We start from the raw sequence: 25,593 nt of genomic DNA on the forward strand, positions 1-25,593 counted from the left end.
GACCAAGGGGAACGAACCGCTGATCTGAAGCTCCGGCAACGCTTTGTGGTAGACCTAGAGATTCGTTTCTCTTCGAATTACGATTGAGCTACGAAAACGCCGTGGAAATGGGTGGCTGGAGTGCTAAAACAAACCTAGGTGCCCCATCAGGTTCAACGTCCCCTTCCTTCTAGCGTGACTAAGTCAAGCCTGGCCGAGGGTCGGACTTTGGTCGGAGCCCCGGTCTACGTTAAGCCTATAACGTCGAAGAAAGATAGGTTTTTCTAAAAGGAGAGTGAGAAAGGAAAAGTAACGAAAGTGTCAGCCAACGGCATCCTCAACGACTAGCACGTTTCCAACCTGGATCAAACATGACGCCTTGGGCTTCTGACAGCCGCCTTGGGTCTGTGTCTGGCCACCTTCGTTTATCTTTCGATTCTCGAAAAGGCCGCTTGGGATACGGGACGATGGAATGCCCTACTTGGAGTAAGTAAAAAACAATCTTTCTGAGCAGCGTCATGAACTATACAAACTCAGATCACAGTTCTGGCCGCCTTTCTGTCAGTTGTTTGATTGGCCACTTGAGAGGAAGCCAGACTATAACTTGGACTATAGTGTCCATGCAGCAGTGGTGATTAAAGCGCATCTCTATGCTGCTTTCCAGAATCGAAGTAGCGGCTCGCACGGCGGTAGTTGCCTTCGCAATAACTCAACAGAACACCTATTCGTCCTTGTCTCCTACCTCGTATGATACCATACTCGAGACTCTGGTTACTAGAATAGACATCATTCACAATTATTGTCGTCCAATGTGTCCAGGGAGCTAGGTAATAATGGCGCACAAGTTCAATCGTGTTAGTTGGCGTGCAACAGTAGAGGATTAGTTTGAAGTCAATCGTCTCATTCAGCCATGACTATCGTCAGCCTATTTCTTCCGCTCATTCTACTAGTACTAAATACTCAGGCTCCCCAACAGGCTCCTCAACAGACAGGGGCAGCACCTGCTCTCTCTCTCTCCCCCTCTCTTCGTTCCGTCTCCAGCAACTTTTTAGTATATCTCCGAGATCGCAGTGTGTAAGATAAGTCAACGAAAATGTGATGTGGTGGTATCAATGAAATCGCCAAGGTTGAGGGCGTTCTTCGAAAAAAAGGAAAACCCGGTAGTGTGCGAGCCAGGTCGACCATCGCTGAACGATGAAATTGTACAGGTGGGCTATGTCTTTCGGCCAAGGAATCTCATGAGAAGCTGGATCAGCCGTCCTCCTTCGATATCCAAGCCTAAGGAAAAGTAGAATGTTTACAAGGGTAGCCTTTGATATAGGGCCAAGTTTTGTACATGAAAAGATAAGTTTTTTGTTGAAATCAGTATGCAATCGACTTCTTGCGGCGTTCAAATACGCGCGAGAAGCCGCTGCTCTTCTCCTCAGCACGAGGAGGCTGCGATGCTAGGGTCGAGGGCGGCGGCTCCGAGTCACGCAGGAAATTTGCCAGGTCAGACGTTCTGCTGCCCGCGTTGGAGGATACTGCCTCACGGGGCTCAAACCTCTTCATCGGAACCCGGCCTGTTGAGCTGCTTACAGCGCGGTTGCTGGGGGGTGCCGAGGTGATGAACTGGTCTGCTCCGCTGGGGATGTGGACATTGATAGGAGTGTAGCCTCTGCCCTGGCTGGCTTGGCTGCTGCTCACCGATCGAGCTTCGTTCACAGGAGTTCCGTTGCGTCCAAAAGAGGCTACTGCCCCTCCACCTGATCTGAGCCTTGAGATCAGGTTCGGTGCGCTGGCCTTCTTTTTGGGCACGACGGGCGCACCTTGAAGCGCAGCTTGACGGGTCTGTGAGGTAATGAAAGGCTGTGGCGGAGAAGGATCGCTGGGTGGGTCGTAGCTGTTGAGGAAATCTATCAAGCTCTCCTCCTTCTTAGGTTTGGGCGGCGGCGGAGCCATGTCAAAGTCGTCGTCATCCTCGTCACTGAAATCGATGGCATATGGGTCACGCACTCTCCGTTGCTTGCGCTTCGGGATCATGTCCTCGTCATCAAAGTTGTTGCCATACTGAGCTGGTTTCTTGGCCTTGTTCAGCAGTGCACTCTGAGAGTTGATCGACGACGGTACAGAGTTTTCGGTGATGACGGTAGATGCTTGGCTGTGCCTAATATCAGGAATCGATGCGTCGACAGCTTTGCCCCCACTCGCGCCCGAGATTTGCAGTTGATCCGAGTCCATCGTGTTCCTGAAAGGTGCTACATTGCGAGGAATGCGAGGGTTGTTGCCTGCATTAGGCGGTCCCCTGCGAATGAAATCGATGAGATCCGAGCTCTCATTTGACGCACTGACAGATGCATCGCGGGCCTGAAGACGAGCTCGGTTGACAGAACCCTGGCGCTGACGGTTGCTTTCCATGCTCGAGGCCTGCGTCACCGGAATCGACCCACTGGTACTCCGACCGTGAACAGCAACCCCAGCGGTCGTTCGTGCTGGTGGTGCCTTCACTCCACTGGGGCCGGTCGACCGAATAAAGTCAGCGAAATCAGCAATGGACTCCCGCGGAACTCGGGCGTCTCTAGCTTGTGCGCCAGCGGCCCTTCCGTGATAGTTTGCCATGGACACGGGAGGTGCCCGAGGTACAGGACCGGAGAGCTTGCTGTGGGATTTGCCGTTCGCCTGCGCCTCAGGTGGGTGGGAGTTCAGACCCGTAGACTTGGTCACAGACAGAGACCTCTTGATAGAAGAGGACCTGGAGCGCTCAGATTTTACGTCTTCACTCATGCGAGACTTGTGATGAGCTACCGGGCTGCCGCTGTTCTGGGAACGGTTGGACTGTTTCACGTCTTAGCAAAATCAAGAGGGAATCAAACTGGCGTAGACTTACATCATTCATATCGCGCATATTTTCCGGCGTCAGAGTGTACTGCAAAGTCTGATTGTTCTGTAGCAATGCTTCGAAGTTCTTGGCCACATCTTGCGCCCGCTGAGGATGGCTGTCTTCCGAAGTGCGTCGTGGCTTATGTTTGTTGGAGGACGAAGACGATGGCGAATCCGCGAGCTTAGCACGGGTAGTCTGGGGAGACTCTGGGGAACTGCGGGCCCCAGAATGGTTGCGCTCGACAGATGGTCTGCCAGAGCTCCTCTCAGGTACGGTGGGCATTGCCGGCTGCTTTTGCTGTGGAGCAGGCTTTTGTGGTACATCCGGTTTTGCGTCCAGGTCCAAGAAAGATCTTCCAGCACCCGCTCCCACCGTGGCGACCCTAGTGACATTCTCAGACGATGTCGATCTCGGTGCAGAGGTCGGGGCGACACTTCTGGCAGGGTGCGGTGCACTCGTCGGGGCCACATCTCGGGACGGTCTGGTCTCGCGGAAGTCTTCAATAGTCGGTACGATAACAGCGTTTCTCTTGGATGCTCGAGCTGAGGAATCAGAGTCGACACCTTCCTCGGCAATGGGCGGGGTGGAAATGCCACCGTCTCGGGATATGTTTGACATCGGCCGCGAGCTGGCAAAGTCTGGAATGTCGACCGAGCCATTCCTTGACTTTACGCTGGGGCTTTTTGGGCCTTGAACATCGATCACACGAACAGAGCGCACACTGTTAGATCTAACAAGTAGTGAAGGGGGGCGACCGGACTCGGATGCCGATGGGGAGCTTCTGCCACCGAAGGAAACGCGCGACGACGTGAGGATCTCCGCTTCCTCTGGGAAATCATCAATCTCGTCCTCCTCCATCGGGGTAGGGACAGTCTGTGGGGCTGTGCCTTGGACCATCGCTGCAACACCAGCAACGGCGGCCGAACCGACCGCAGCGGCGCCAGACATGATCTTGGAAATGCGGTCTGTGCCATGTTCAGCTGTGGGCTCTTCCTCCAAAGGCGTCTCGAGCGGTGAGACTCCATCTTCGTTCAAGTTCGAATCCGGGGCAACAAGCAATGAAGACGACTCAGAAGTGGTCAACTCGGGGTTTTCAGCGATGGCAGCGTCTTCTTCTTCTTCTGCTTGTGGAAGATCCGCTTCGTACTTATCAGTTTTCACTAAACTGTATGGCGAAGTAGCTGGGGTTGGAAGCGAGTTTGCGCGCCTTCGGTTTAGCTGAACAGGAGTGTGCGGCTGCGAGAGGCCAGGGGTGGGCGGGCTCTCGAGCGGGATGGAGGAGAAGATCATCAAGCTCTTAGGCCGCGGCGGAGACGCATCCTCATCCTCGTCGTCGGCATCGCTGTCCTCTTCATCACTGTACCACACAAGGCCGGGGACTTCGATTTCAGCAACGTCATTCTCGCCGATGGGCAGGGGAATCGCATCTGGCTCCAACTTTGATTCTGCTGTCTCTTCCTCGCCGACTTGTCCCTTCGATTTAGTCTCCTCCGATTCGGGGACCACCTCGCGTGGCGAATGGAGTCCCTGGAGGGTCTCCCCTGCCGTACTGCCATGACGGCTGTGCGTAGCGCTTCGGGTGAAGGCGCGGGAGAAATTGGGCTCGGTAGGCGATCGTATCCTCTTCTTCCACGATCGCCAAAGTCTTCCGAGCGTGCGGTCCAGAGCCACGCGCTCCATGTCCAGCTCTTCGACGACAATTCGTTCGGACACATCTCCAGCGGAGCGAGTGCCGTCCTTCAAGTCTTTCTCGTACCTGGTACGGAGGCGGTTGAAAGCAGCCTGTCCTGCCACAACCAGGACCTGCTCGCCCATGTATTCCAGTATCGAAGTCAGGAAAATGGCCACAGCCGGGGATACGACGCCAGCTGCAGGATCCTCCGACTCTGCGTTGAGATGTTCTTGTTCCATGAAGTAGTCCTCGTCTTCTTCCTCCATGTCTCCCAGAGAAGAGTAGACCATGCACCTAAGACGAGTGCGCTTCCATACCAGTTCGAGGTCCCAGTCACGCGAGCTCTCCTCGGTGGGTGATTGAACGAGATCGTCCACTTCGCCTCCCCCGAGATACTCTCGCAACTCCTCGTCCGCCTGGTTGACAGCATCTTTGGCGAGCTTTGGCTTCAGCACCTCGCTGACTGCTGGCCGCAGTGCGCCCAGTGTGGTCGCCCGGGCCACTCCGATGATATTGAACAAAAGCTGGTCGACAAAGTTGTTTGCCAGCTGAAGGGCGCCGTTTGATACGAGCGCAGTCTCTCCCGACGGTTCGATTCCGACCTGGTCATACCAGGTTTCCGCGTGGCTGTCGTGGTCGTTCGTGACAATCTGGGAGGCGGCCGAAGCAGCTATGAAAGCCGCCTCGGGGGACACGGCGAGAGGGGGCGACATGAGGCTGTGTGCGATGGTGGACGGGCGGTCGCTGGATACGCTCTGTGTGCGAGAGCGGGCATGTCGAGGGCTATGGAGGGCCGTAGAGGAGTTTGACACGGCCGTGTCGATGTTGGCGGCGGGTGCCATGGTTGGTTGCCGGCCTTAAGAGGACTGGGGGTGGCCCCGAGGTAGGTCTGCCACGGCCAGGCTGAGATGGGAGCCAGGCGAGACGGCAGGACGGGACAGGGCGGCCAAGGTCGAGTTCGATATGCGAGAATCCTATCAGCTGTTCAGACGGTGGTCTTTGTGCGAGGTTGGCTCAGCCAGGCAATCCGCGGAGTTGGGAATGCTCGAGAAGGCAACAAGGGGAAACGAAAGGGGCGCGACTCGGAGAAAACGGTTAATTGGAGCTGAAACACTCTGCACACACATACACACACCCACTGGGAATGCTTGTCAAGAGCGCAGCATGGAGGGATTGACGCAATGCGACACCTCAGCGTTGCGGGAGTGGATCACCAATTAGACGGCGGCGCAATCCTCCTGCTGTGCATCGAGACTTGCTCACAAGATCACTCGCGAGATCATATATCTGCTGGCCGAGGGGGCGGGAGGGGAGCTCGAAGGATCGAGGCAAGTGACGGGCGCTTGCTGCACTCATCTCACTCAGGTTCCTCTGGAAACTTCCCTGGTTCCGAGAAGGATCGCCAATGTCAAGTCTCGGCCGACGCTGGCTCGAGCAGCATTGCAAGCAAGTGCCACAGCAGGAGGGAGGATGGCGTCGCCGTGCTGAAGCTTCTCATGGAAGCGCATCAAAGGAGGCTTGCGGGCATGCAGGGATAGTTCAGATGAAGCGGGCAACAAAGCAATCGTACTCACCCTCTTTCCCGGGTGTTGTCAATACTGTGTTGTATGTAACACTCTTTGCTTGGCGCTTCTCCTAATCCTGCGATGGATCCGCGTCCGTCACGAATGCCACACGCAGACGACCCCGTCGACTGAGAAACACGGCAAACGTGGGAACGGAGATGAGGGCTTGTTGGTTGGACGGGCTTCCCGCAGGCCGTTTGCTCAAAGGGCGCTCGCTGGCTGTGGGATATGGCGTTGGGGGACCGAAGGTTGGTCGCGGTAGTGGGAGGAATGGCTCATTAGTTAAGGTTGCAGAGCGTGTGGCCGCGCAGGGATCCGAGGGTGATCTATCCTTCTTCAGGTCGATTGGCGATCCGGGCGACCTCGACGGAATGGCTCTAGTGGGGATGGGTTTTCTGTGGTCTTTGACCCCTGGACCGGGGTGATATGCGCGACGATGGAATACCCTGACCCTGCCTGGCTTATTAGGGTGTGCCTTAGTCCATGTACCCATCCATACTTGGAGCTACTCTGTACAGCACGTACGTGATTATATCGCCCATCTGCGCGCTCTGCATTCCGCTAGGCCTGTTGTCGAATGCAGGGGGCTGGCCGGGCTGGCTGTACTGCCAGTGTGTATTGTCTTGTATGCCACTAGCTCGTCCACCCCAGCTTGCAACCTGGAAATGCAGCCGTCCAGCCGCAGTGTGGTGCGGTGCGAGCTGGTGGTTCATGTTGCTCGCAATCAGCACGAGTTGCGGCCCGCAGTGTCCAGTCCCAGGTCCTGCTTACAATCGCATCCGAGGATGTCAATGTCAGCCGGCCAAGGGCGGTCGTCGGTGAGCAGCCAGGATAGCCCAAATGCCGAGATGGCCCAGGCGAGGCCTGGCTGAGAGTCGAGAGGCTGCTCCAGGCACTTGATACACAGTACAGCCGATTAGGGTCATCGTTGCGATTCCGTGGACGACCAGTACCACAGGGATCCGCTCTCTGGGAACGATCCATGGGTATATGAAAGGCATGGCCAGGCTCATGAGACCTGGGCAACTGGGGGCCACCGTGGTAGGTTTGGTTTCCCTCCACTGCCTCGGAAACAACTGGCTTCGTTACCCAGGCAGTTACCAGGGCGATCTTGCAGTCGGCAAGGCCCCCAATCTTGCCAATGGCCCCCCGCTGGATCCTCTTGCGTTGCAGTTTGTCAGGGCAGGGGATCAAGTGTGGAGAGAGGCCCCAATCGATTCCACCTCCCAGACCCTCTGGTCTCTCTGGTCCCTCTAGTCCCTCTAGTCCATCTGCTGTGGTGGGCCTCTCCGGGGGGGCGGAAGTCGCTAGTGCTGCAGTGGCACTTCCAAAACGGACCAGGGCCAAATTGGCCGAACTACCCAGTCTACACTAGTCAGCAGGGTCTCGATTCTCATCTGTTTGACTCGCGACAGACAGCAGGATCGTATTTTGAGGGCAGAAACGCAAAAGGCGAACAAGTGATCAAGCCGTTCAACGTGATTCCGCGCCAGCGGCCTTCCGCCCTCAGCCCGGCGTGTGGGGTTGCCAAGTCCTGGCGATTCCGCCGACATCAGCGGCTTGAACCTCCAGTCCGGCAGCCGAGCTCACACATCACAACCGACCGTCTGGTGCTGAGTGGTGCATGTCAAAAAGTCACTACCTCGCCTCTGGTGAACCTTCCGCCGTCCGGCACACAGTTGTTCAAAGTCATCACGAAGGCTACCCAGTCCGCAGTACAGAATTTGCTCACGTCAGCTCGTCAGCGGTCACCACACCCACCATACAGCTGGCGATAAGCAACTCGAAGAGCCGTGCCCGATAGCGACGTTGACATTCAGCGAGAGTGCTACGTGTGGACCGGACCATCCCAAAAGCTTTCACTCCGGACCCCCCTTCCAACCAAACCGTTGGCGTAGATCCGGTACAAGGCGACAAATCGCCAGACAGAAGCGTACGCAGTCGGGACTGGTCAACAGCTACTGTGTATGGAAGTACTGGTATATTCGCAAGATCTGCCCCTGGCGACACATACACCGGAAGGCCGTAATCCACTCGGACTATTGAGATCGTATATCCACGGCGCTTGACGCTACCGGCTTAGCGGGGCCACATGCCACATGGCAATTATAATTATCAGCCCAGTCGACATCGCCATCGCGGTCGAAGCCGTCATTTACCATATAGTTAGCCCCAAGGTTGGCAATGCCCATATCCTTGCCTGGAGCCAAAGCCGCCGAATTCCACAAACTGTTCGAACCTGGCGCCAGCCTGTACTTGACTCAGGAGCTGACAATCATCGCAGGTCTCTTGATATGACAACTCATATATCTGCGTCCGCTGTGCCATGGCAAGTGAGCAAGCAGAAACCACACTATAGCAAGATAGACAATGCGCCCACTACAAATCAGCAGATGCACTGACCAATCTCTGCCATTGCCAGGCTCTGGCTCAGAATTCTACAGAATGTAACGTATCGGGACGAGGGAGTTCAGTCGCAAGTAGTTAGCTTAGACTTTCAGTTCGTGATGGCCGTGTTACCTGGCTGTCAAAGCGCCACAAAAGGATCTAAACCGGCGCCATCGAAAAGTTCGGGGGCTTCTAGCACCAGAGTAGAGCCGCTAGAAGATGCTTGCAAAGACCAATGATTCGTCCAATGCCGCTAGTTCTTACTTGTTCTGGCAGGATATGAAAATCACAGATCTACCCTACCGTCCACACCTGTACCCTGAAGAGATCTCATCTGGAATAGGGGTTCACTCGGCCGCCCACAACACGGCCATTCGACCAGCGTGCGTTGCGTGTGTTGCGGACGCTGTGGCTCAGCTATTATCGCCGGGCCCCTAGACGATACAGTACGTATTCCCTGTCGGCCTACGATCGCCGTAAAGTAGGATCTCCATAGAACACGTGGGCCTGGCAGGGGCGCAAACTCCGGTATTCCCTATGCCATGGGTCCCAAATTAGAGGCGGCATTGTCCCTGACGATCGTCCCAACACCGCACGTTTGAGACTCGCCGGCTGGCGATCTGCCTAAACGGCTTTGGCCCTGCTCGAAACGCGTTCATGACCCGGAGACATATTTCCAGAACTCGAGGAACAGAAGCCTCGATTCCAGCTCTACTTGCCTTTTCGCGCCATTCGTTATGCACGTCGCACGCTACCATCTGGTTCGTCCGAGTCACTGGACATATGCAGGTGCGTCTTTGACAGCCGGGTTAGTCCGCGGGATGCACTAAGTTACCAGCCTTCAGCTGAAACATGTCCGGCCAGACGAAACCTGGCACATGGCTGATGGTTCAAGTTCTGAAATATACATACAACAGAACCAGATCAGATCGCACAAGGCTGAAGCAACATGTGCCTTGGCCGCGCCACATCCCTGTACATAGAATTGTTTCCATCAACGACAGTTGTCAACTTGCGACTCCCAGACCCCCAGACCAATAATTGAGTAGATTGGCTAATTCTAAACAGACTTGCGCATTGCATCGGCCCATGACACTGTTATCTTATGCAGCCTGACATTATTGAACTCAACCAAACAACTGGGTCGTTTTGATACGCACGTTCAAAGCACCGCTCGGGCATCAGATCCGATCATCCATCGCAACGACACTGAAAAGCACGTGCAGGATGGCCGCCAAGCTACGCCTCTCTGGAGAAGTATCTGTGTATGAGTGCTCGGACAAGAGTAGAGGTCGTCCACGCAGCCAAACAATCCCCATCGCCAGTGCACCGTTACCAAGCTTGGTGATTTGGGTATGCGTCTACTCCGCCTATCATGCCATGCATCCTTCCACGTTCAATTCCCTACTTCGGAACAGCTTTGACTATCCACTTACTGCTTATGTGTGTAGTGGGCGGTCTTTGACCGCGCCGCGGGCGCGGTGGCACACACCACGCACGATTGAAATTCCCAATCCGAATGCCCAGTCCTCCACCCACCCACCCACCGCTGCCCGGACTGCGTTTCCAAGCATCCCTGGCCGTCCGTGTCCGGCGCAGGAGGCAGAGCGTGACCGCCTTGTAGCAGCGTTTCCCGCTCTCTTCATGCGGGCGCCCAGTGCAGCAGCAGCAACTCTGCTTTTTAGTCTACGTGGGTGCGTAAGAGCAGACCACGCGATACACGGCAAGCTGCTGGAGGCGTGCGGCGGGCAGCCCTAGCTTGACGCACTCGCCTCCAGCGCAAGCGCAGAACTGCAGAATATGTATGCTTCGCAGAGAAGACCAGCAAGACGACGCTAATGTAGCCGTCACGGGTTTCTGTTTAATATATTGCAAAGGCGAATGTTGTCACATAGTCTAAAGATCTACCTGCACAATGTAACCCCGCAGTGCCCAGCCAGCCACTCTCGCTGTCATTGATTCTGCAAGACGCATATTGAGCGACGCAGGTCAAAGCGCCCGTCCGTGATACATGCCATGGCGAGTATAGTAGGCCAGCCCTCGAGCGCCACCCCGACGCCTTGCGAGAATGGATCTCTTCATCAATTGGCCTGCGGTTCCGCCCCGCGGGATGCCTGCCTTTGTCAGTACGGTGTGCACTGCGGGTGGTTGGGTGGGGGCCGCCGCCCGTAATCTTTGGATGATCGAGCGTGGAGGCGATTACCTGCATGCGGGTCGCGCGCGTCTCTGTGCCGTCCGTTGACTTGGCATCGGGCGTGCATACTTGCATGTTTCATGTTCCAACCCCCACGACGAAAATACTTGGATCTTGATATGGACGGGCTATCGTTGGATGGTGAGTTGACAGTCGGTGAGTGGACTGGTCAAGTCAACTGCCAAACTGGTTCTCATGGCTTCTTATGGACCTGATTCTCCATCATCACCGATCGATCTACTGGTCCTTGAGCGCATTTCAATGATTTCGGAGTTGTCAATGTAATGGTTCAAGGCATTGTGTAGAAGATGTATATCCCTACCTATACTTCTAGTCACCGCTTGCATAGTCTCGTTCAACATAGTACGTAAATAACGGATGCGTGACAATAGAGCAACATCATACTCGAATTCAAGCCAGCTAGAGGTTCTGGCGGAGTCTACAATCTCTCTTGGCCCGTATGTGTGGCACGGAAACAATGATGCCCATATTTCTTTTCGTACCTGTCTCCAACTGGAGCTGGCGCTGCTGAAAGTGATCCCTGCTCATCTAGTCTACCAGCCTCGCCAGGTTCAGCCCATCCCAGAGTGGCATCAAGAAGGCCTCGAGCCTGTCGCTGCTCTTCACCAGATCATTGAACTCCCTCACCTTCATCACGTCGTTGTGCTTGTTCGGGTAGTCCTCCCCCGGCGGCGCAGATGGACGGTGCGGGTTAGCCTCGCTGTCGTCGGCGACGAGCCCGCGCCGGAGCGCATTGTCGCCAATGATCAGACCGCCCTTACGGAGCAGCCTCCGGGGGCTGTCGGGACGCGAGCTGTCCAGCACCGCGCGCAGGTAGGCCGGGTACCCCGACTTCTGCGCGTCAATGAAGACGATGTCGTACGGCTCGTCCGGGTTCAACGCGGGGAGCGTCTCTAGGCCGTCGCCCACGTGCAGTGTGATGTTGCGCCTGCCTTGGGCTGCGAAGGCCGCTTCCGCCTGGGAGGCGTAGTCGGAGCTGAACTCCAGCCCCGTCACGGTGCCCGAGTCGCCTACGGCATGAGACCAAGCCAGGCTAGAGAACCCGAGGAACACGCCTACTTCGAGTACTGTTCCCGTCAATCAGTAATTGGTCTGAACAAGTCTCGGCAGTCGTATGGGAGGAGAAGACTGAAGAAAGGATAAGTCTGTAATATTCACCTCGCTTAGCCCCAATGAGACGCGCCAGGAAGATCAGTCCCTGAGCCTGGAACGTGGAAATTGTCAGGTGGCTGTTGGGTACATTGTTGAAGATGTGCTCATGGTAATCCAGCAGAGGCTTGGGTAGGTCTAGGGAGTGTGCTTCAGAGTAGTTGGTCACAGCCTCACTGATCGCGTCGTTCGGGTAGAGACTGGGTTTTCCTTCCTTCATCTTGATCAGCCTCTACTTGACGGCAGAGGGTAAATAAAAGTGGTGCTGTTCCGCTCTCAATCGTGAAGTGCCTAGGTATCATTATTATCTCTTTGAATCCGCTCATACAGTCAGTCGAACACACATACCAAGTGCGGGGGAACATAGATTTATAGATTTATCTCGAGATCTCCCAACGGTGAATCACGGAACAAGGGCACAAAAAATGCTATTTGATCCTTACATTGAAGTGTGCTCTCACGGCTCGGTTACTGAGCCTTACAAACTACTACCGTTGGTGACGTATCTTGCGCCGTGAGTCAAATATATCCAACCTCCGCTCGGCTCGGAGCTGGAGCTTGCCGGTGTCGCTTCCGGGATCAGCTACGGAAAGTGGAGATGAATTAGACTTTCAAGCCAGGCCAGATATAGCACTAGTACAAGGGCAAATACTGGCTTAGGTATGTACTTAGGTAGGAACAGTCTGCTCTCTGTTTACATATAGGCTCACGTTCCTCTCAGCTGCTTTCATCGTGTTGAGTATAAATACACGCCAATTTTACTTGCGAACGAGGCCACTGGTATTCTCCGGGGTGGAGCCTAAGTCGGCCCCCGGATTCTTTCCTGTCGGAGTCCCGCTTTCCTCCACCCTACAGGTGTTCTTGATCTTCATGATGCCTGGCGATAGAGCCGGGGGGCCGCATTCGTAAACAATCCAAAACCTTCTCCGTTGAGTCGTCACCCCACGGGTCCCTGAGCCGACCCAGCCCGGGGAAGTTGAGCTCGACACCATTGCAATTCTCCATGATCCGAAGACTGAGTGGATTGGTTGACCTCATACTACCACCAAAATGGAGTAGGTAAACAACAATATTAAATGTGAAGGGGGAATTACCACAAATGGGTATTACCTTAGTTTACACATCGATTTTCTTTGCTGGTCAATTGATTTGGTCCCCTCAAAAGACGGCGGGGGCCATGAGTAGATATGAAACTTACCAAATAACGTGGCAGCCGGGTGTAAGTCAGTTGGATGCGATCACTCTGGGTGCCCAGCGATACCCAAAAGCACGACAAGGCAGGCTACTATTGTCAGCCACAGCTCATCTTTGCAACAAGTTATCACCACATTTTCAGATTCTCTTAACTCCATTATCATCGTGTCTGTTTTGATCACTTGCACACATGCTTAAAGGATGCCGAATCAAATCTCGCTTCAGTCAGACATTGGTACGCTTGGACTTGCAGGCTTAGGGGCATTGAGCGGTATTCTTGCTGCTGCCTCTTCTGACGTTGTCGCACCAATGGCAATGGTTCTTATGGAACATGTTGGCGCGGTATACCATATAAATGGTCCATACGCCCCCCGAGTGCCCGAGCTGGTGAGCCGTTTCTCCTCACGTCCAGTTGGTCAGCTGGCACTGCTGATAGGACAGCGTCGGAGTGATACGATCTCTTACTTCGCTGGTACCGCGGCTGGCCAGGCGGCGTCAATGATCTCATTTTGTTTGCCAAATATGTACGACACCAGGGCTGTTGGAGACACACTCTCGCGTCTTTCAAATATAGCTCCGGCGTCTCTGCCTTGGTCTAGTCCAAAGTAATTAGCAGACGTTGCGACCCTAATAGCATCAAAATTAGACACATTGGGGTTCGAAAATATTCTTGCAACAAGAGTGCATAGGGTATTATCAGTTTACCAGCAATTTGGTGCAAAGCCACCCACACACTTCTTGGAAACGCCCAGCATGGAGTCTATCGTACAACTATTCGAATGTCTCAGCCACTTAGCCAAGGACGGGTACATTATCAGAGTTTCAGGATCACTTGGAAAAGCTTACATTCTGGCCATTTTTACTATCATGTTTCCCTACAGCACAATCGTGACCGTGGGGGCATTGATAATAAGCGAAAGCCACAATAAGCATCAGGTGGTTGTTGAGGTTTCCGCCTTTGAGTTCACAAGGATTCAACTTGAGAAAGCAGTTGAGACAAAGGTATGTCGTTCTTTGCCAGCAGAGGTACCTGACGATCTCACAAAAAAAATCGCAGTATACCTATGTCTTCAGTACGACGGATGGCTTGCAAATAAACTTGAGCTCGAATTGGCCGATTTGGCTCCCTTCTGACAGAAGACATCCGCATTGCGTTCTGCAACATTCTAGTGCATTTTTGCACCCTTATACAAGTCAAGCTTTACCACCTATGACTCTCCTGACACTTTACGTGCTGGTATCACAGGGTTACTGGGCTCATATTCACGCTTCAGAATGGAACAGATTTGCTTCACAATACTGTTTGCAAGTCCGACCACATCAAACCGAGGTTTCAAAGCCGAATGGGAGGACTTTACTTCATATTTGGATCAATCAACGAGATATCTGAACTGCTCATGCTCAGAATGTCAACCATTCAAAAGTGGCTGGCCGAAGGTGATCTACGCCGCTCAGGCACGCTGTGCACGACACCGGTTCTGGGACACGATTCAAAAGATCTTAGAGGTTAGCCTCTTGTCCTTCTTAGTTCACGCTCAAGAGAACATAGTGTTTCGATTACCGTTTTCTGATAGGCATGAGTGCCTGATTCTTGCAGACATCATCAATCACCACATAGCTGGCGATGGTTATGTGCACTTCAGTACAGAGAAGCTGTTCGAGAAAGTCCAAAGATCATTTGCTCGCGAGCAAGGGGTGACCACCATATGTCCGTCAATACTGCAAATCCTTGCTGTCCAAGTAGAGGAATGGTTCAGCTTTGAGCTCTGCGACGGCCGTTTCATTTTTGAAAATCACTATTATACTGTTCTTGGAAATGATGCGGCACCAAACAGAAAGAGGGAGAAAGCTCGTACGGCGCCGAAACGATGTGAGATCATGCCCTCGAATTTGGGAGAGCATTCTACCCTCAACATCACACTGCCAGTAGGTTATTCTGAAATCTTCCTGCGACTAACCGTGCTGATACCTCGAAGCTATCTACTAATTGATGCCAAGTCTACCATACTTGGTTACATGGTGCGCGAGTGAAGTCAAATTTGTGAGCATCGACAAGACTGTGCCTTAGATGAGAAATACAGAGGGAAGATAAGTTTGACAGGCGTCAGTATGCCTCGAAGCAGCAGGGCGCAACATGTCAATTACAATGACGGGCAGGAACGCGGAGGCTCAATTCCTCTGCTGTAACACTGATAGTGGCATCAGGCGACTTTTCCTGCAAGACTGCTGTTTGAAGTGTGGTGTTCAACAAGCGGGCGGGAGGTATGATGTTTTCATAGTTACTTCGAAGGAAAACCAACTACGCGTCACCAGACTTCGTGGATTAAGGCCATTCGTAGTAGTTTTTCCTCATGGGAAGACTGGTTTCTTTTCCACGCGGTTACTACATTGATTGTGATATATCGCCGTGCCAAGGTTCCCAATAGCTTCTCCAGTTATGAGTTTGGGAGATTGGGTGGTTCTGCAAAGCGCTCTACGTGCTGCAACAGATTGAACGGCCCAGGATTTAACATCACATCCCCAGCTTGAGTTGCTACAATATGTAAACGTACATCTAGTATACGGATTACTAGAGTGCAACACGGCATTACGATTCGTCGGAGACACCCATCGTGGCAACATAGCATCTGTAGTCAGGCTGAGGCGCAAAACGTATGCCGGCCTTGGGTGTGCCTCATGGGCTTGAGACATCCGGCCGCCCTAGGAAGCTCTCCAGGAAGACGTAAGAACGGGCATTATGACAGGCATCATGGATGGCTGAAGAACTCTGGGACATCGGCTAACTTAACCATGCGGCTAGGCGCATGCCTCAGCCACCACCTCGCCTCCAATTGGACGGCTCCGTAACGCAGGATCTGCCGCAAATATTTCGTCCCATTGCAATAGGCTTGTTTCCAAACGCAAGGTCACCAATATGCTCTATGGGATCCACCGTCCTAAATGACCATGGGTAGTACTGCCACACACGCCAGCTTCCTTTTCTCCTATGTCTGCCGAATGCCATTCTTGATACCTCTTCCAAATGGTCTCTGTCAAGTCAAGCTTGCTGTGCAATTCCCTGGCTTTTATGGGATCTCCATAGCATACACGCTTGTTGGTCATTGGAGATGAGCACGAAATGCTTCACGTAATGGCCGGTACATTAGGCCATTCAGCCAAAGCCGCCGCTTCGTTGAGGCACATCTTGACTCTGGCTCTCTTGGCGAAGAACGCTTCCAGCACCGTGGTATGCGGCTACGAGGGAGGATGGGCGCTTCGCTCGGACAGTGGCAGCTGCCCATCGGAGGCGCCTGTGCATTGCAGTGATGGAATACAACCTCGGTGTTGTCCCAGCGGCTTGAAATGCAACGGCACGGGCGACTTCACCGACAACTACTGCTGCGAGGAGAGCCATGACTGCAGTCAGCAGGCGTCAGACAGTCCCAAGGTCCGAGATTTCCAATCACCCAAGACTGCAAAATGCACATCTAACCTGAGATGTTCCCAGTGTCCTGACTCAGACTGGATCTTATGGGGAGGCGACGGCACCCTCCGGTACGGCGGCTGGTGCTGCCTGCCTGGCTACGTGGGCTACTACAGCGGCAGGATGCAGGCGGTGGCTTGCACGACGACAACCGTGAAGAGCCTACCCACGAGCCTCACGTTCGCCTCTACTGTGCAGACGACGCCGTGCTCCACCATAGGTGGCACCACTTCCGCTGGACCGACAAGCTCTGCCCCTGTGTCCATACCAACGGCGCCATCTCAGTCCAGTACTTCAGACAGCGAGCCGATGCGACCGGGCGAGATCGCCGGGATCACAGTCGGGTCTGTCGCGGGAGCCGGACTAGTGGCCCTAGCTATAATAGCATTAATCTGGAGGAGGAGAAGGGCAAAGAGGAGAGCAGAGCCGAATATGCCTCCTGCGACCGACCAATCAGTATTACCAGGTACGGAGCAAGTGATGCCCACTTACTACAACGAGATGAGCACGGCGAAGAACGAGCCCAACGAGTTGGCCGGCTCCCCGCGACATGAGATTGGGGGTGGACAGCATGGGAGGCAGGTCTACGAACTTTCTCATTGAAACGACATCAGGGATGGTTTGGCTTTATTGGACTTGGGGACTGCTGGCTGGCATCACGGTAGGCTGGCATGCCACACAGATAGATTTTTCAAACGCAGCAACGCCGCATGAGTGGTCCGAGAGCGTACTCACACATATTAGAATAATTGTCTTTCTAAGTACAGAAAATTCTCCATTCTACCCCGATTCCTTTTTCATACCAGCAATGACAAATTTTACCCCTTACCTACATTACTAACGCCTTGTTCGACCTACCCCGAGCGCCCACCAAACCCAGTAGGGGAGGCTGAATCGATCCATACACCCCAAACATATCGGCTATACTATCCTATATCAACGCCCCTGATATACGAATCCTCGCAGCTTGAGCGTAGCAAAAACCTCCCACACCCCCTCTAAAGCAGAGCAGCGGCCGCCGCAGCGACACCACCCAGCACCACCGCCAACCCACAGCTCACGACAGCCCCGCCCCTCGGGCCCCCGACGGCGGCGGCCGCGCTGCTGGCCACCGAGGACTGGGTGGCCTGGACGTCGTGGCGCGACCGGGTCGGCTCGATGGGCCGGTGGGTGGCGGAGCTCTCAGCGGGGCGGCTGGTGGGCTCGTCGTGGTGCTGGTGGCTGGAGGGGCGCGCGTCCGGGGCGGCGGCGGCCGTGGTGGTGTGGTTCATGCCAGGCCCCGGCGTGAAGCTCGGCATGGTCTCCAGCGGCGCCGTCGGCATCTGGACACGCGTCTCCGGCGCCTGGCTGTGGCTTTGGCCGTGTTCGTGCTCCTGGCCATGCTCCTGGCCGTGACCGTGATCGTGCTCCTGCCCGTGGCCGGCACTGTGCGTGGGGATCACGACGGCCGGGATGGAGACCTCGTGGGTCGGGCCCCCCGCGTACGAGGTGTTGGGCGCCGCCGGTACGTGGTGGTGGGTTTGCGTGATCGGTTCAGGGGCCGGACCAGCAGGCGGGGGAGGGGCGACATGGCTGCTTTGGGGCGGGGAAGGGGCAGCGGGTGCTTGTGATGGGGGCGGGTGGTGCTCATGGTGGTGCTCACTGGCAGTGGCGGCCGGGGACGTGACGGGTGGTGGTGGGATCTGCGGCTGCGTGGGAACCGAGATATCGCTGCTCTGCTTGACGGGGTTTTGCCAGGGACCGCTGCTGGGCAACCAGGTCTCGGAGCCGGGGAGCTGCGGCTGCTCGTGCCATTGTTCGCCGTCGCCTGGAGCGGACGGGGCAGCCGTGTGGATGTGGCCGTGGCCGGCGGCAAAGGTTGTGAACCTGCCGGGCTGCTCGACAGAGGTCGGGCTCCGGCCGTGGGCTTCTTCGGCCTCGGCGGCTGAGACCAGGCTGGCGAAGGCCGCGATGCTGTATACCGTATAGCCCAACTTCATGATGACAGCGTTGGACAGGACGAGGTTGCTTTTAGAAATAGAGCTGAGTAGAAGCGAGCGACTAGTATAATTGTTCCACCTGCCAAGGGGTTAATCAATCGTCGTGAGCGAGAGTGATGAAGACAAGTCCTGGGAAAGGAATTTCCAGGCCGCATCAAAGAGTGTCTCATGGACTGCTCTCTTTATATACGCAAACGCACGCACCTGGTGGTGTTGCCGTCATGGTGACCGTGGAAAACAGCAACTGAATTTCAGCTGCTTATTCGAAGGTTGGCAATTAGTCTCAGGGGCATTATATGCGTGCATGAACTTTGACATCGAACTATAGACAGTCAGTATACGGGAATTTCCTGGCTTGGCCGTGGTAGCACGGTATAGCCTCAACGCTATTTAGCATGCCATTGTCAATTGCTTGTCGTTCTCTAACCAGATCGATCCAACAAACCAACTTTGCTTACCAGGTATACTCCAAAGTCTTATCGCTGGGTACGTAGATAACATGGCGCCAGGACCAATCAATCCAGGCACTCCCTAAAGCATATTGCACGCCATGTAGAGCGCTTGACCTCTCGAACCACGATTTGTGTTGGCTGCTTGACGTGTAGACAGCGACGTCCAGGGTTGATCCGGGAAGGTCACAGAAAACCCAGTCCATGATTGTGATAGCAGGTCGATATTAACGTCCCCTGAATTACAGCCCTTTTCCTGACGGCGCACAAAGCCCTATTGTTACATCTGAATGCTCCCCTGTTGTTGCCAATGCTGGGCTTATGCATCCACACTTGGCAGCGCCAGTCTTTCTTTTGGTGCTCCCGAGACAGATCCGTTTAACCCACCCAAAAACGCCAATGCAAATGTCTTGATCAAAGACGCCTTGCCATGCCTCCATTGAATCTTTGGCTTTTCTCCTCTTCGCCTCCACTATTCGATAACGGCTTCAGGAATCCTCCTCCGGGATGCCGGATAACAGACCGACTCGGAGGCGGTGACTCTGCCAATGGAGCATGCGAGGTTAGCAAGGTTCTCAGGGGCTGGGCGGGTGGAGAATTGGCTAGATGTGTAAGTGGACAGAAAATACGTACAAATGGGAGTTTGGGTATCACGACGCTCAAGGTGGCGAGGAAGTTGATGGTAAAGTATGTCAGATCGTAGTGTGTGTAGTGAGTGCTCAGCAGAAAGAGCACTATAGGCACACTAAGCAGGAACTTCTTGGCCGGTGTGTACTGGGCCCCGTCGTCGATCTGCTCCCACATGTTCAAGTTGTCGTAAGCGCCACTGTTGAACTCAAAGGGAGTGCCCCGGACCCAGTGAAACATGAGGTAGGATCCAAACATGTACGAGATGTTGGTCAGGGTCCAAGAGGTCTCCTGCGAGACGCCCGGGATGATGTCGTAGAGGATCTTGAGGGCGAGAATCAGGACGAAGTGGATCGTCCAAGCACCTGCAGGGGAGAAATTGGAGTCAGCATACAGCCAAGTTCAACGATTAGTTAGGTCAGAGGAAGCAGTGGCCACAAGGTGCGGAATAGACGTAGCCGTAGACGGGGCGTAGCTCGAGGAGGTCTGAAGGCTGAAGCTCGCACTAGCTGCAGTGGCCCTGCCCGGCGCGGCTGACGCCATGCCGAACCCTCTACCTGTCCAGTGCGGCCCTGACCGCGTCCATGGCGAAGTCTATCGTATCCTTCCAAGATGGGTGTAGGGGGGTAGGGCAGTCCACAGTCCACGTACCCTTTGCGTTCACCCATTGCGCATTGAGGTTGGGCAGGGCAGACTGATCGCTCAGCTGCTCGATAGGCTCCTGAGGCTCCTGATAGATCTGCAGAATACTACTGGACCTGCGCCTCCGCGTCGACTTCTGGTCTGCCATGTTGGTCCTCAGGTAGGTCTCGCCTCGCGTTGGGGGATTGGTGCCCACGTCGTAGGAGACGGTGCGAGGGAGGACGATTGGGGAAGACACTTTGGCGGTGTTCGGGGGGTCGTCGTCGAGGTTCGCTATGCCGGGTGCGACGTAGAGTGTCCACGGAGCCAGCAGACGGCCTCGCGGATCGCGATAGTTGGACGTGGAGGAAACGAGGCTAGTCGTATGCACGGGAAAGGGGGGCGTCCCGGCCGGTGGGACAGCGTGGCGTGCGGTTGATTCACTCCCGCCAGAGATGTACAGAGGGACGAAGCAGCGGCAGGCGAGTCGGCCGACGGACAACCAAGATGTGCCTGGTGGTGGGCCGTTATGTGGGCGAGGCGGCGAGGCGGCGAGATGGGGGAAGTGATCTCGAAGACGGACGGGGGACGTGATGAATGATTACGTAGAGATGTCGGTGCGCTGCAATTTGGAGGAGGAGGGGGGGGCGTTTCGGGCGGGTTTGGTCGTTACGGCTGCTATTTACTGGCTACTGCTTCTGGCTGGCGCGGGCGTGATGCTTGCTTGCCGGAGTTTGAGCCGCCGGAAAATGCAGAGAAAAGAAAAAAAAAGAAGCTGGGTATCCGTTGATGCTCAAGAGAAGACTTGGGACTTGGCAAGGTATGTAGCCGCAGAAAGCAGCCCGGGTGTCGTCGGTGAATATGTTGATCTGGCCGTCTCTCGGCCTGGGGGGGAGGGAACGTGGAAGGGGTACAAAGCCGTAAGTTACTGTGGTAAAGGTGGAATTTCCAATCGAAGGGGTGGAGCACCGGAGTGATGTAGCTACGTGGAAGGAAAGAGCTGGGGGGGCCCTGTATGGAGATGGAGATATGTGATCACGCCCCGTCAATTGGAACGAATTGACCACCGAATTGTCATGTGCGAACGTATGTCTGTCTGTCTGTCTGTCTGTCTGTATGAGTGAGTGAGGTTGTTGAGCGACCGCGACGGGTAGAAGAAACAGGAGACGTCGGCTGATCACGAGGGACGAGGGGGAGCTGGACTGGCGAGAGGTCTCATCTCGTCTCACGAACCCCCCGTGGCCCATGGCCCGGCCTTTTTGGAGATTTGGAGATGGCCTACTCCTGGTTGGCTGGGTTGGCCAGGCCGAACGGGACAGACTTGGCCGTCTACACGGTACTGTGTAGTTACCAGACACACCTGGACATTGGGGAACGGAACATGAACACACTGGGCGGCTTAGCGACGCGCGGGTCCCGAAATGGCGTTGAGCCCTTCCCCCCCCTACCATAGTGAGTCTAAACCCCCCTACCACCCCCCCTAAAATGGTTGGGTCACTGACCACTCTGGGGCCACCTCGCGCCTCCGCCTCAGGGCCTCAGCACCCCAAACACCTGTTGAGCTCCCGAAAGGGACAACAGAGAGCCTGCGAGGCCCACCCCGGCCGCAGCTTGGCTCCCCCCAAGAATTCCATTTTCAGGGGCCGAGGAACAATTCTATGCCGGAATGTATGGGGCTCCTCCCGGACAGACCCTTCCAGGCACATGCATCGCCATGGCATCCCGAGTCGGGCCAACCGTCCCTGGCAACCTGGGGCCTGGCTAAGTCTGGACAGCTTCATTTCCATGAACGCTACGAGTTGCCCAAGGGCGAAGCCAATGTGGCACGTGTCTCTGGCTGACTTATTAGCGCGCAACCTGCTACGTTACCACTAAATGAATTCGTTGCAGGTCACCATGCATCGGACCCATTGAGATATAGCTATGTGACATTTGCAGGAGTCCTCCTCGAGACTGAGCGAGCACCCGAGTTGGCTACTTCTTCACACGGCTCGCTCCGGATTGCCTCGATATGCTCAGAACTTTTTCCGTGCCTCACCTGCACGGAATTGCTTCCTTGCCGCACGTGTAGATCTGCGTTCCACAACGCTGCATGCGTCGGTTCCCATAAGTTATGTGACCTTCACTGGTACCGCAGTACTCCACGGCCATGAAGTCATGGCCCCTAGAATTTCTCCACCTGCCGCAGTTTACCCGGCGCGAATCTTTCTGGAGCTCTATCAGACTTCGCGACGCCGGGTATCGTACCGTGCGGAATTATAGACGTGAGCCTTGCGCATTCATAAACGATCGAACTGAGGCTTCTTTGCCAGTCGAGATACTGGTGACAGCCGAAACATTCTGTATTACAGCAGCGCACCCACTTTTTCTACCTGGCTGGTTGGAGCCAAATTTTTTGAGACTCATTCCTCACGCGTAGGTTGAACTCGTCCCAGTCGCGCATGAGCCAACATTGCGCAGGGGCCCTGAGAGACAGATAACACAGACTGCCTCAAAAAAACATCACATTGAGATCTTGGATGGAGGCTGGTGAGCAGTCTGCTGCCGCTCCTAGCCCGGGGAGCGTCACGGGCCAGAAACGCCCACGTGACTATGGCGAGGCACTGAAGGGCCTGACGCCCGACCGCGAAAGCGAAGGGGATGCCGCCCCGTCCGCCAAGAGAAGCAGGACGGACCGTCCAGAGGACGACGATGCGGCATCAGACAGCCTTGATGATGGGGAGATAGTGGAGGACCCAGCCCTGGGTGGCGAGGCTGCGCCTACGGTCGAGACGGCCCAGCAGCTGGAAGTTAACGAGCCGGAGCCTACGTCTCCTCCCCCCGGGCCAGAAGCTGATCCACTCCCGCAAACTGTTCCAGAGGCACCGGCATCACCCGCCCCCTCGGGCGATGCCACTGTTTCCCATGGCGGCAGTGAAGCCAACGGAGCGGCTGGCCATGAAACCGGGCCTAACGGGGAGTCCGCTGACGTTGTGCCCGGCGGGGATGCATCACCAGATGCACCTAATGTTGGGGAAACGGAGGCTGTGGCTCAGACTGCTTCAAATGATGCTGAGGTGAATACAAAGGCGCCCACCTCGAACACCTGGAATCAAGGTGTTGGCTTGGGCCTTAGGACTTCCTTTGCAAGGCCTACGAAGGCCCCTGCCCCAACAAAGGCACCTCCGGAAAAGACTCCCACGCCGCCCGCAAGTGTACCTGAAAAGCCCACCGCTAAGGCAGTTTCAACTGCAAATACGCCTAGCGTGATCACGTTCTCAGTGATGAAGAAGGAGTGGAGGATAGATGCCTCCAAGTTCGAGCAAGTGGACTGCCAAGCCGACGCCAACATTCTGAAGCAACAGTACTGGGCCAACTGGGCAAGGAAGAACATTGACCGCCTGGCTACCGTATTAGAAGACGATAATCAGATCGACATCACAGCGTTCGCCAAGCCGTCGCACAAGAAGAAGCTGCTACAGAACGGCATGCGTGCCCTGGCTGCAGTCTCGGGCGGCATCCTGAGCGGCACCAAGAACCAAAGGACAAGCGCGAGATCCGCGGCTGCCTTGGCCGCCTCCGCGACTGTGAACACAAAGTTGGTCCAACAAGCACTGAAGAGGACGCGGAGACCAGGGCGCGTTGTCAAGCCAATGGACGACTCGTCGAGGAACTCAGAGTCCCGTATGGGGGATGACGAGGACGCCTCGGATGGCGAATCCATGGATCTCGAGATTCACGACGATGATGATGATGGCGGTGCCGATGTAGCGCCTGCTCCCGCTCCAGTTCCCCAGACTGAACCGCCACAGTTGACCCTTGACGAGCTGGAGGAACGCAGGTTATATTTCCCAGGCTCCGAGAACTACCCCATATTCTGCACCCACTGCGTTAGTACGCAACACAACACAGACGCTTGTCCCCAGTTGACATGCGCTTTCTGTGGAAGCAAGGCCCATTCCCGGTTCGGCTGCCCCTCCAAGCAGAGGTGTGGCAAATGCCGCCAGGTTGGTCACTCGGAGAAGACGTGCTCCGAGAAGCTTGCCCTGGCAAAGGAAGAGATGTCGCCCTGCGCGTACTGCGGCGACGCTCACACAGAGGACCAGTGCAATGAGATCTGGAGGAGCTTCGACCCTGCTGAGGTGCAGATCCGGAAGGTCAAGGCCATCCCGGCCTTCTGTTACGTCTGCGGCAACGAAGGCCACTACGGCCCGGAGTGCGGTCTCGTGGCCAGGGCCCAGGAGCCCACGGCGAGGTTGCACACCTGGTCCGTGGCCGCCAGGGACCTCTTTGTGGACCCGAGCAGCCCCAACGTCGCCATCGCCTGGGTCGGGCTCGACATGCGGCGCATCCAGAAAGGATCTAACCTCAACATCCGCGGAGCCGCGAAGAAGGCCACGCACATCCAGTTCGTCTCCAGTGACGACTCGGACGACGACTTCATCAAGGACCCCATCCGGAAGGCCCAACCCCCCGGCCGCGGGTCCATCAAAATCAACACCACCACGGCCGCGTCCAGCCGCCCGCCCCCGCCCAAGCCCGGGGGCTTCAGCCGCCTCCGCCGCCAGGAGGGCAGCCGCCGCGAGAACCAACGTGAGTTTACCCCTCCGCCTCACCCGCCGGCGGAGCTCTACCGAGGCGTCGGCGGTGGCGGCGGCGGCGGCGGCGGAATGGCCTGGCAGCCGCCCCTCCCGCCAGGCTCGCCGCCGCCGCCTCTTCTTCCTCCACCTCCTCTCCCGGCTAATGCTTATTACCCACAAGGTCAACAATCCTCCGCGCTGCAGCACGCCCCGCCGGGGACGCTGCCGCCCCGCCCGGGTGGGCCGCAGGGGAACCGGAGTGCGAGCGGTTCGTCGAGGGGGTCGCAGAATGGCGGTCGCAAGAGGCGGGGGAGGGGGAGATGAGCTAGATAATGGGTCAGGCAGCTGAGCGTCTTCTTCAAGTGAGCGTCTGTTCATCTCATTTGCGTAGTAGCATACATGATCGCGAATCCATGGGTTTCGTGACACTAGATGGTTCGGCGCTTTTGCATAAATATTGGGCGGCTTTGAGGAACTGTAGTATTCGCCTACAAGGAGCAAGACCGGTATGTCGACACAATCCAATATAGCGGTGGGAACACTCGAACACCCACGGGTCAGTTGAAATGATCACGAGTTACTAGATGGTCGCGAATGAATGGGTTTTACTTGAGTGAATGGTTCGGGCCTTTGCATGCATGTTCGGCAGGTTTGAGACATTGTAGCATTTGGGCTACAAAGAGCAGGAAAGACCAGGGCTCGTATATCCATACAGTTCGATACAGCCATGCGAGGTGATCATAAGTTGTGTTGTGTAAAACCTACATTAACTAAGAACTGCGCTCCTGACTGGGCTTGACCCATAACCTCAGACATTACCCTCTGAGCAGAGTAATCAATATAGCCACCGAGGCAGCGACAACTTGCGCAAGC

At 55.5% G+C, this 25,593-nt stretch overlaps 7 protein-coding genes across 7 annotated transcripts; 2 read left to right on the top strand and 5 right to left on the bottom strand.

Moving 5' to 3' along the window:
- Positions 1 to 1,341: 1,341 nt before the first annotated feature.
- On the bottom strand, positions 1,342 to 5,353 carry JN550_002732 (uncharacterized protein; the record flags this gene model as incomplete). Its single annotated transcript, XM_049314060.1, has 2 exons — positions 1,342 to 2,793; positions 2,846 to 5,353. The coding sequence occupies 2 exons, from the start codon at positions 5,351 to 5,353 to the stop codon at positions 1,342 to 1,344; spliced, it is 3,960 nt and encodes a 1,319-aa protein (XP_049175257.1).
- Positions 5,354 to 6,146: 793 nt separating this feature from the next.
- JN550_002733 (uncharacterized protein) lies at positions 6,147 to 6,789 on the bottom strand (the record flags this gene model as incomplete). The annotated part of the gene is made up of 2 exons (XM_049314061.1): positions 6,147 to 6,528; positions 6,602 to 6,789. The coding sequence occupies 2 exons, from the start codon at positions 6,787 to 6,789 to the stop codon at positions 6,147 to 6,149; spliced, it is 570 nt and encodes a 189-aa protein (XP_049175258.1).
- Positions 6,790 to 11,207: 4,418 nt separating this feature from the next.
- Positions 11,208 to 12,048, bottom strand: JN550_002734 (uncharacterized protein; the record flags this gene model as incomplete). Its single annotated transcript, XM_049314062.1, has 2 exons — positions 11,208 to 11,746; positions 11,838 to 12,048. The coding sequence occupies 2 exons, from the start codon at positions 12,046 to 12,048 to the stop codon at positions 11,208 to 11,210; spliced, it is 750 nt and encodes a 249-aa protein (XP_049175259.1).
- Positions 12,049 to 16,152: 4,104 nt separating this feature from the next.
- On the top strand, positions 16,153 to 17,088 carry JN550_002735 (uncharacterized protein; the record flags this gene model as incomplete). Its single annotated transcript, XM_049314063.1, has 1 exon — positions 16,153 to 17,088. The coding sequence occupies one exon, from the start codon at positions 16,153 to 16,155 to the stop codon at positions 17,086 to 17,088; it is 936 nt and encodes a 311-aa protein (XP_049175260.1).
- Positions 17,089 to 17,483: 395 nt separating this feature from the next.
- On the bottom strand, positions 17,484 to 18,464 carry JN550_002736 (uncharacterized protein; the record flags this gene model as incomplete). Its single annotated transcript, XM_049314065.1, has 1 exon — positions 17,484 to 18,464. The coding sequence occupies one exon, from the start codon at positions 18,462 to 18,464 to the stop codon at positions 17,484 to 17,486; it is 981 nt and encodes a 326-aa protein (XP_049175261.1).
- Positions 18,465 to 19,401: 937 nt separating this feature from the next.
- On the bottom strand, positions 19,402 to 20,330 carry JN550_002737 (uncharacterized protein; the record flags this gene model as incomplete). The annotated part of the gene is made up of 3 exons (XM_049314066.1): positions 19,402 to 19,455; positions 19,547 to 19,905; positions 20,192 to 20,330. 3 exons carry the CDS (start codon positions 20,328 to 20,330, stop codon positions 19,402 to 19,404), a joined length of 552 nt encoding a protein of 183 aa, XP_049175262.1.
- Positions 20,331 to 22,680: 2,350 nt separating this feature from the next.
- Positions 22,681 to 24,884, top strand: JN550_002738 (uncharacterized protein; the record flags this gene model as incomplete). Its single annotated transcript, XM_049314067.1, has 2 exons — positions 22,681 to 24,733; positions 24,823 to 24,884. The coding sequence occupies 2 exons, from the start codon at positions 22,681 to 22,683 to the stop codon at positions 24,882 to 24,884; spliced, it is 2,115 nt and encodes a 704-aa protein (XP_049175263.1).
- Positions 24,885 to 25,593: the final 709 nt, after the last annotated feature.

This window comes from Neoarthrinium moseri, assembly GCF_022829205.1.
Source record: "Neoarthrinium moseri strain CBS 164.80 chromosome Unknown scaffold6_Wmoseri_CBS_16480, whole genome shotgun sequence".
NCBI lineage: Eukaryota > Fungi > Ascomycota > Sordariomycetes > Amphisphaeriales > Apiosporaceae > Neoarthrinium > Neoarthrinium moseri.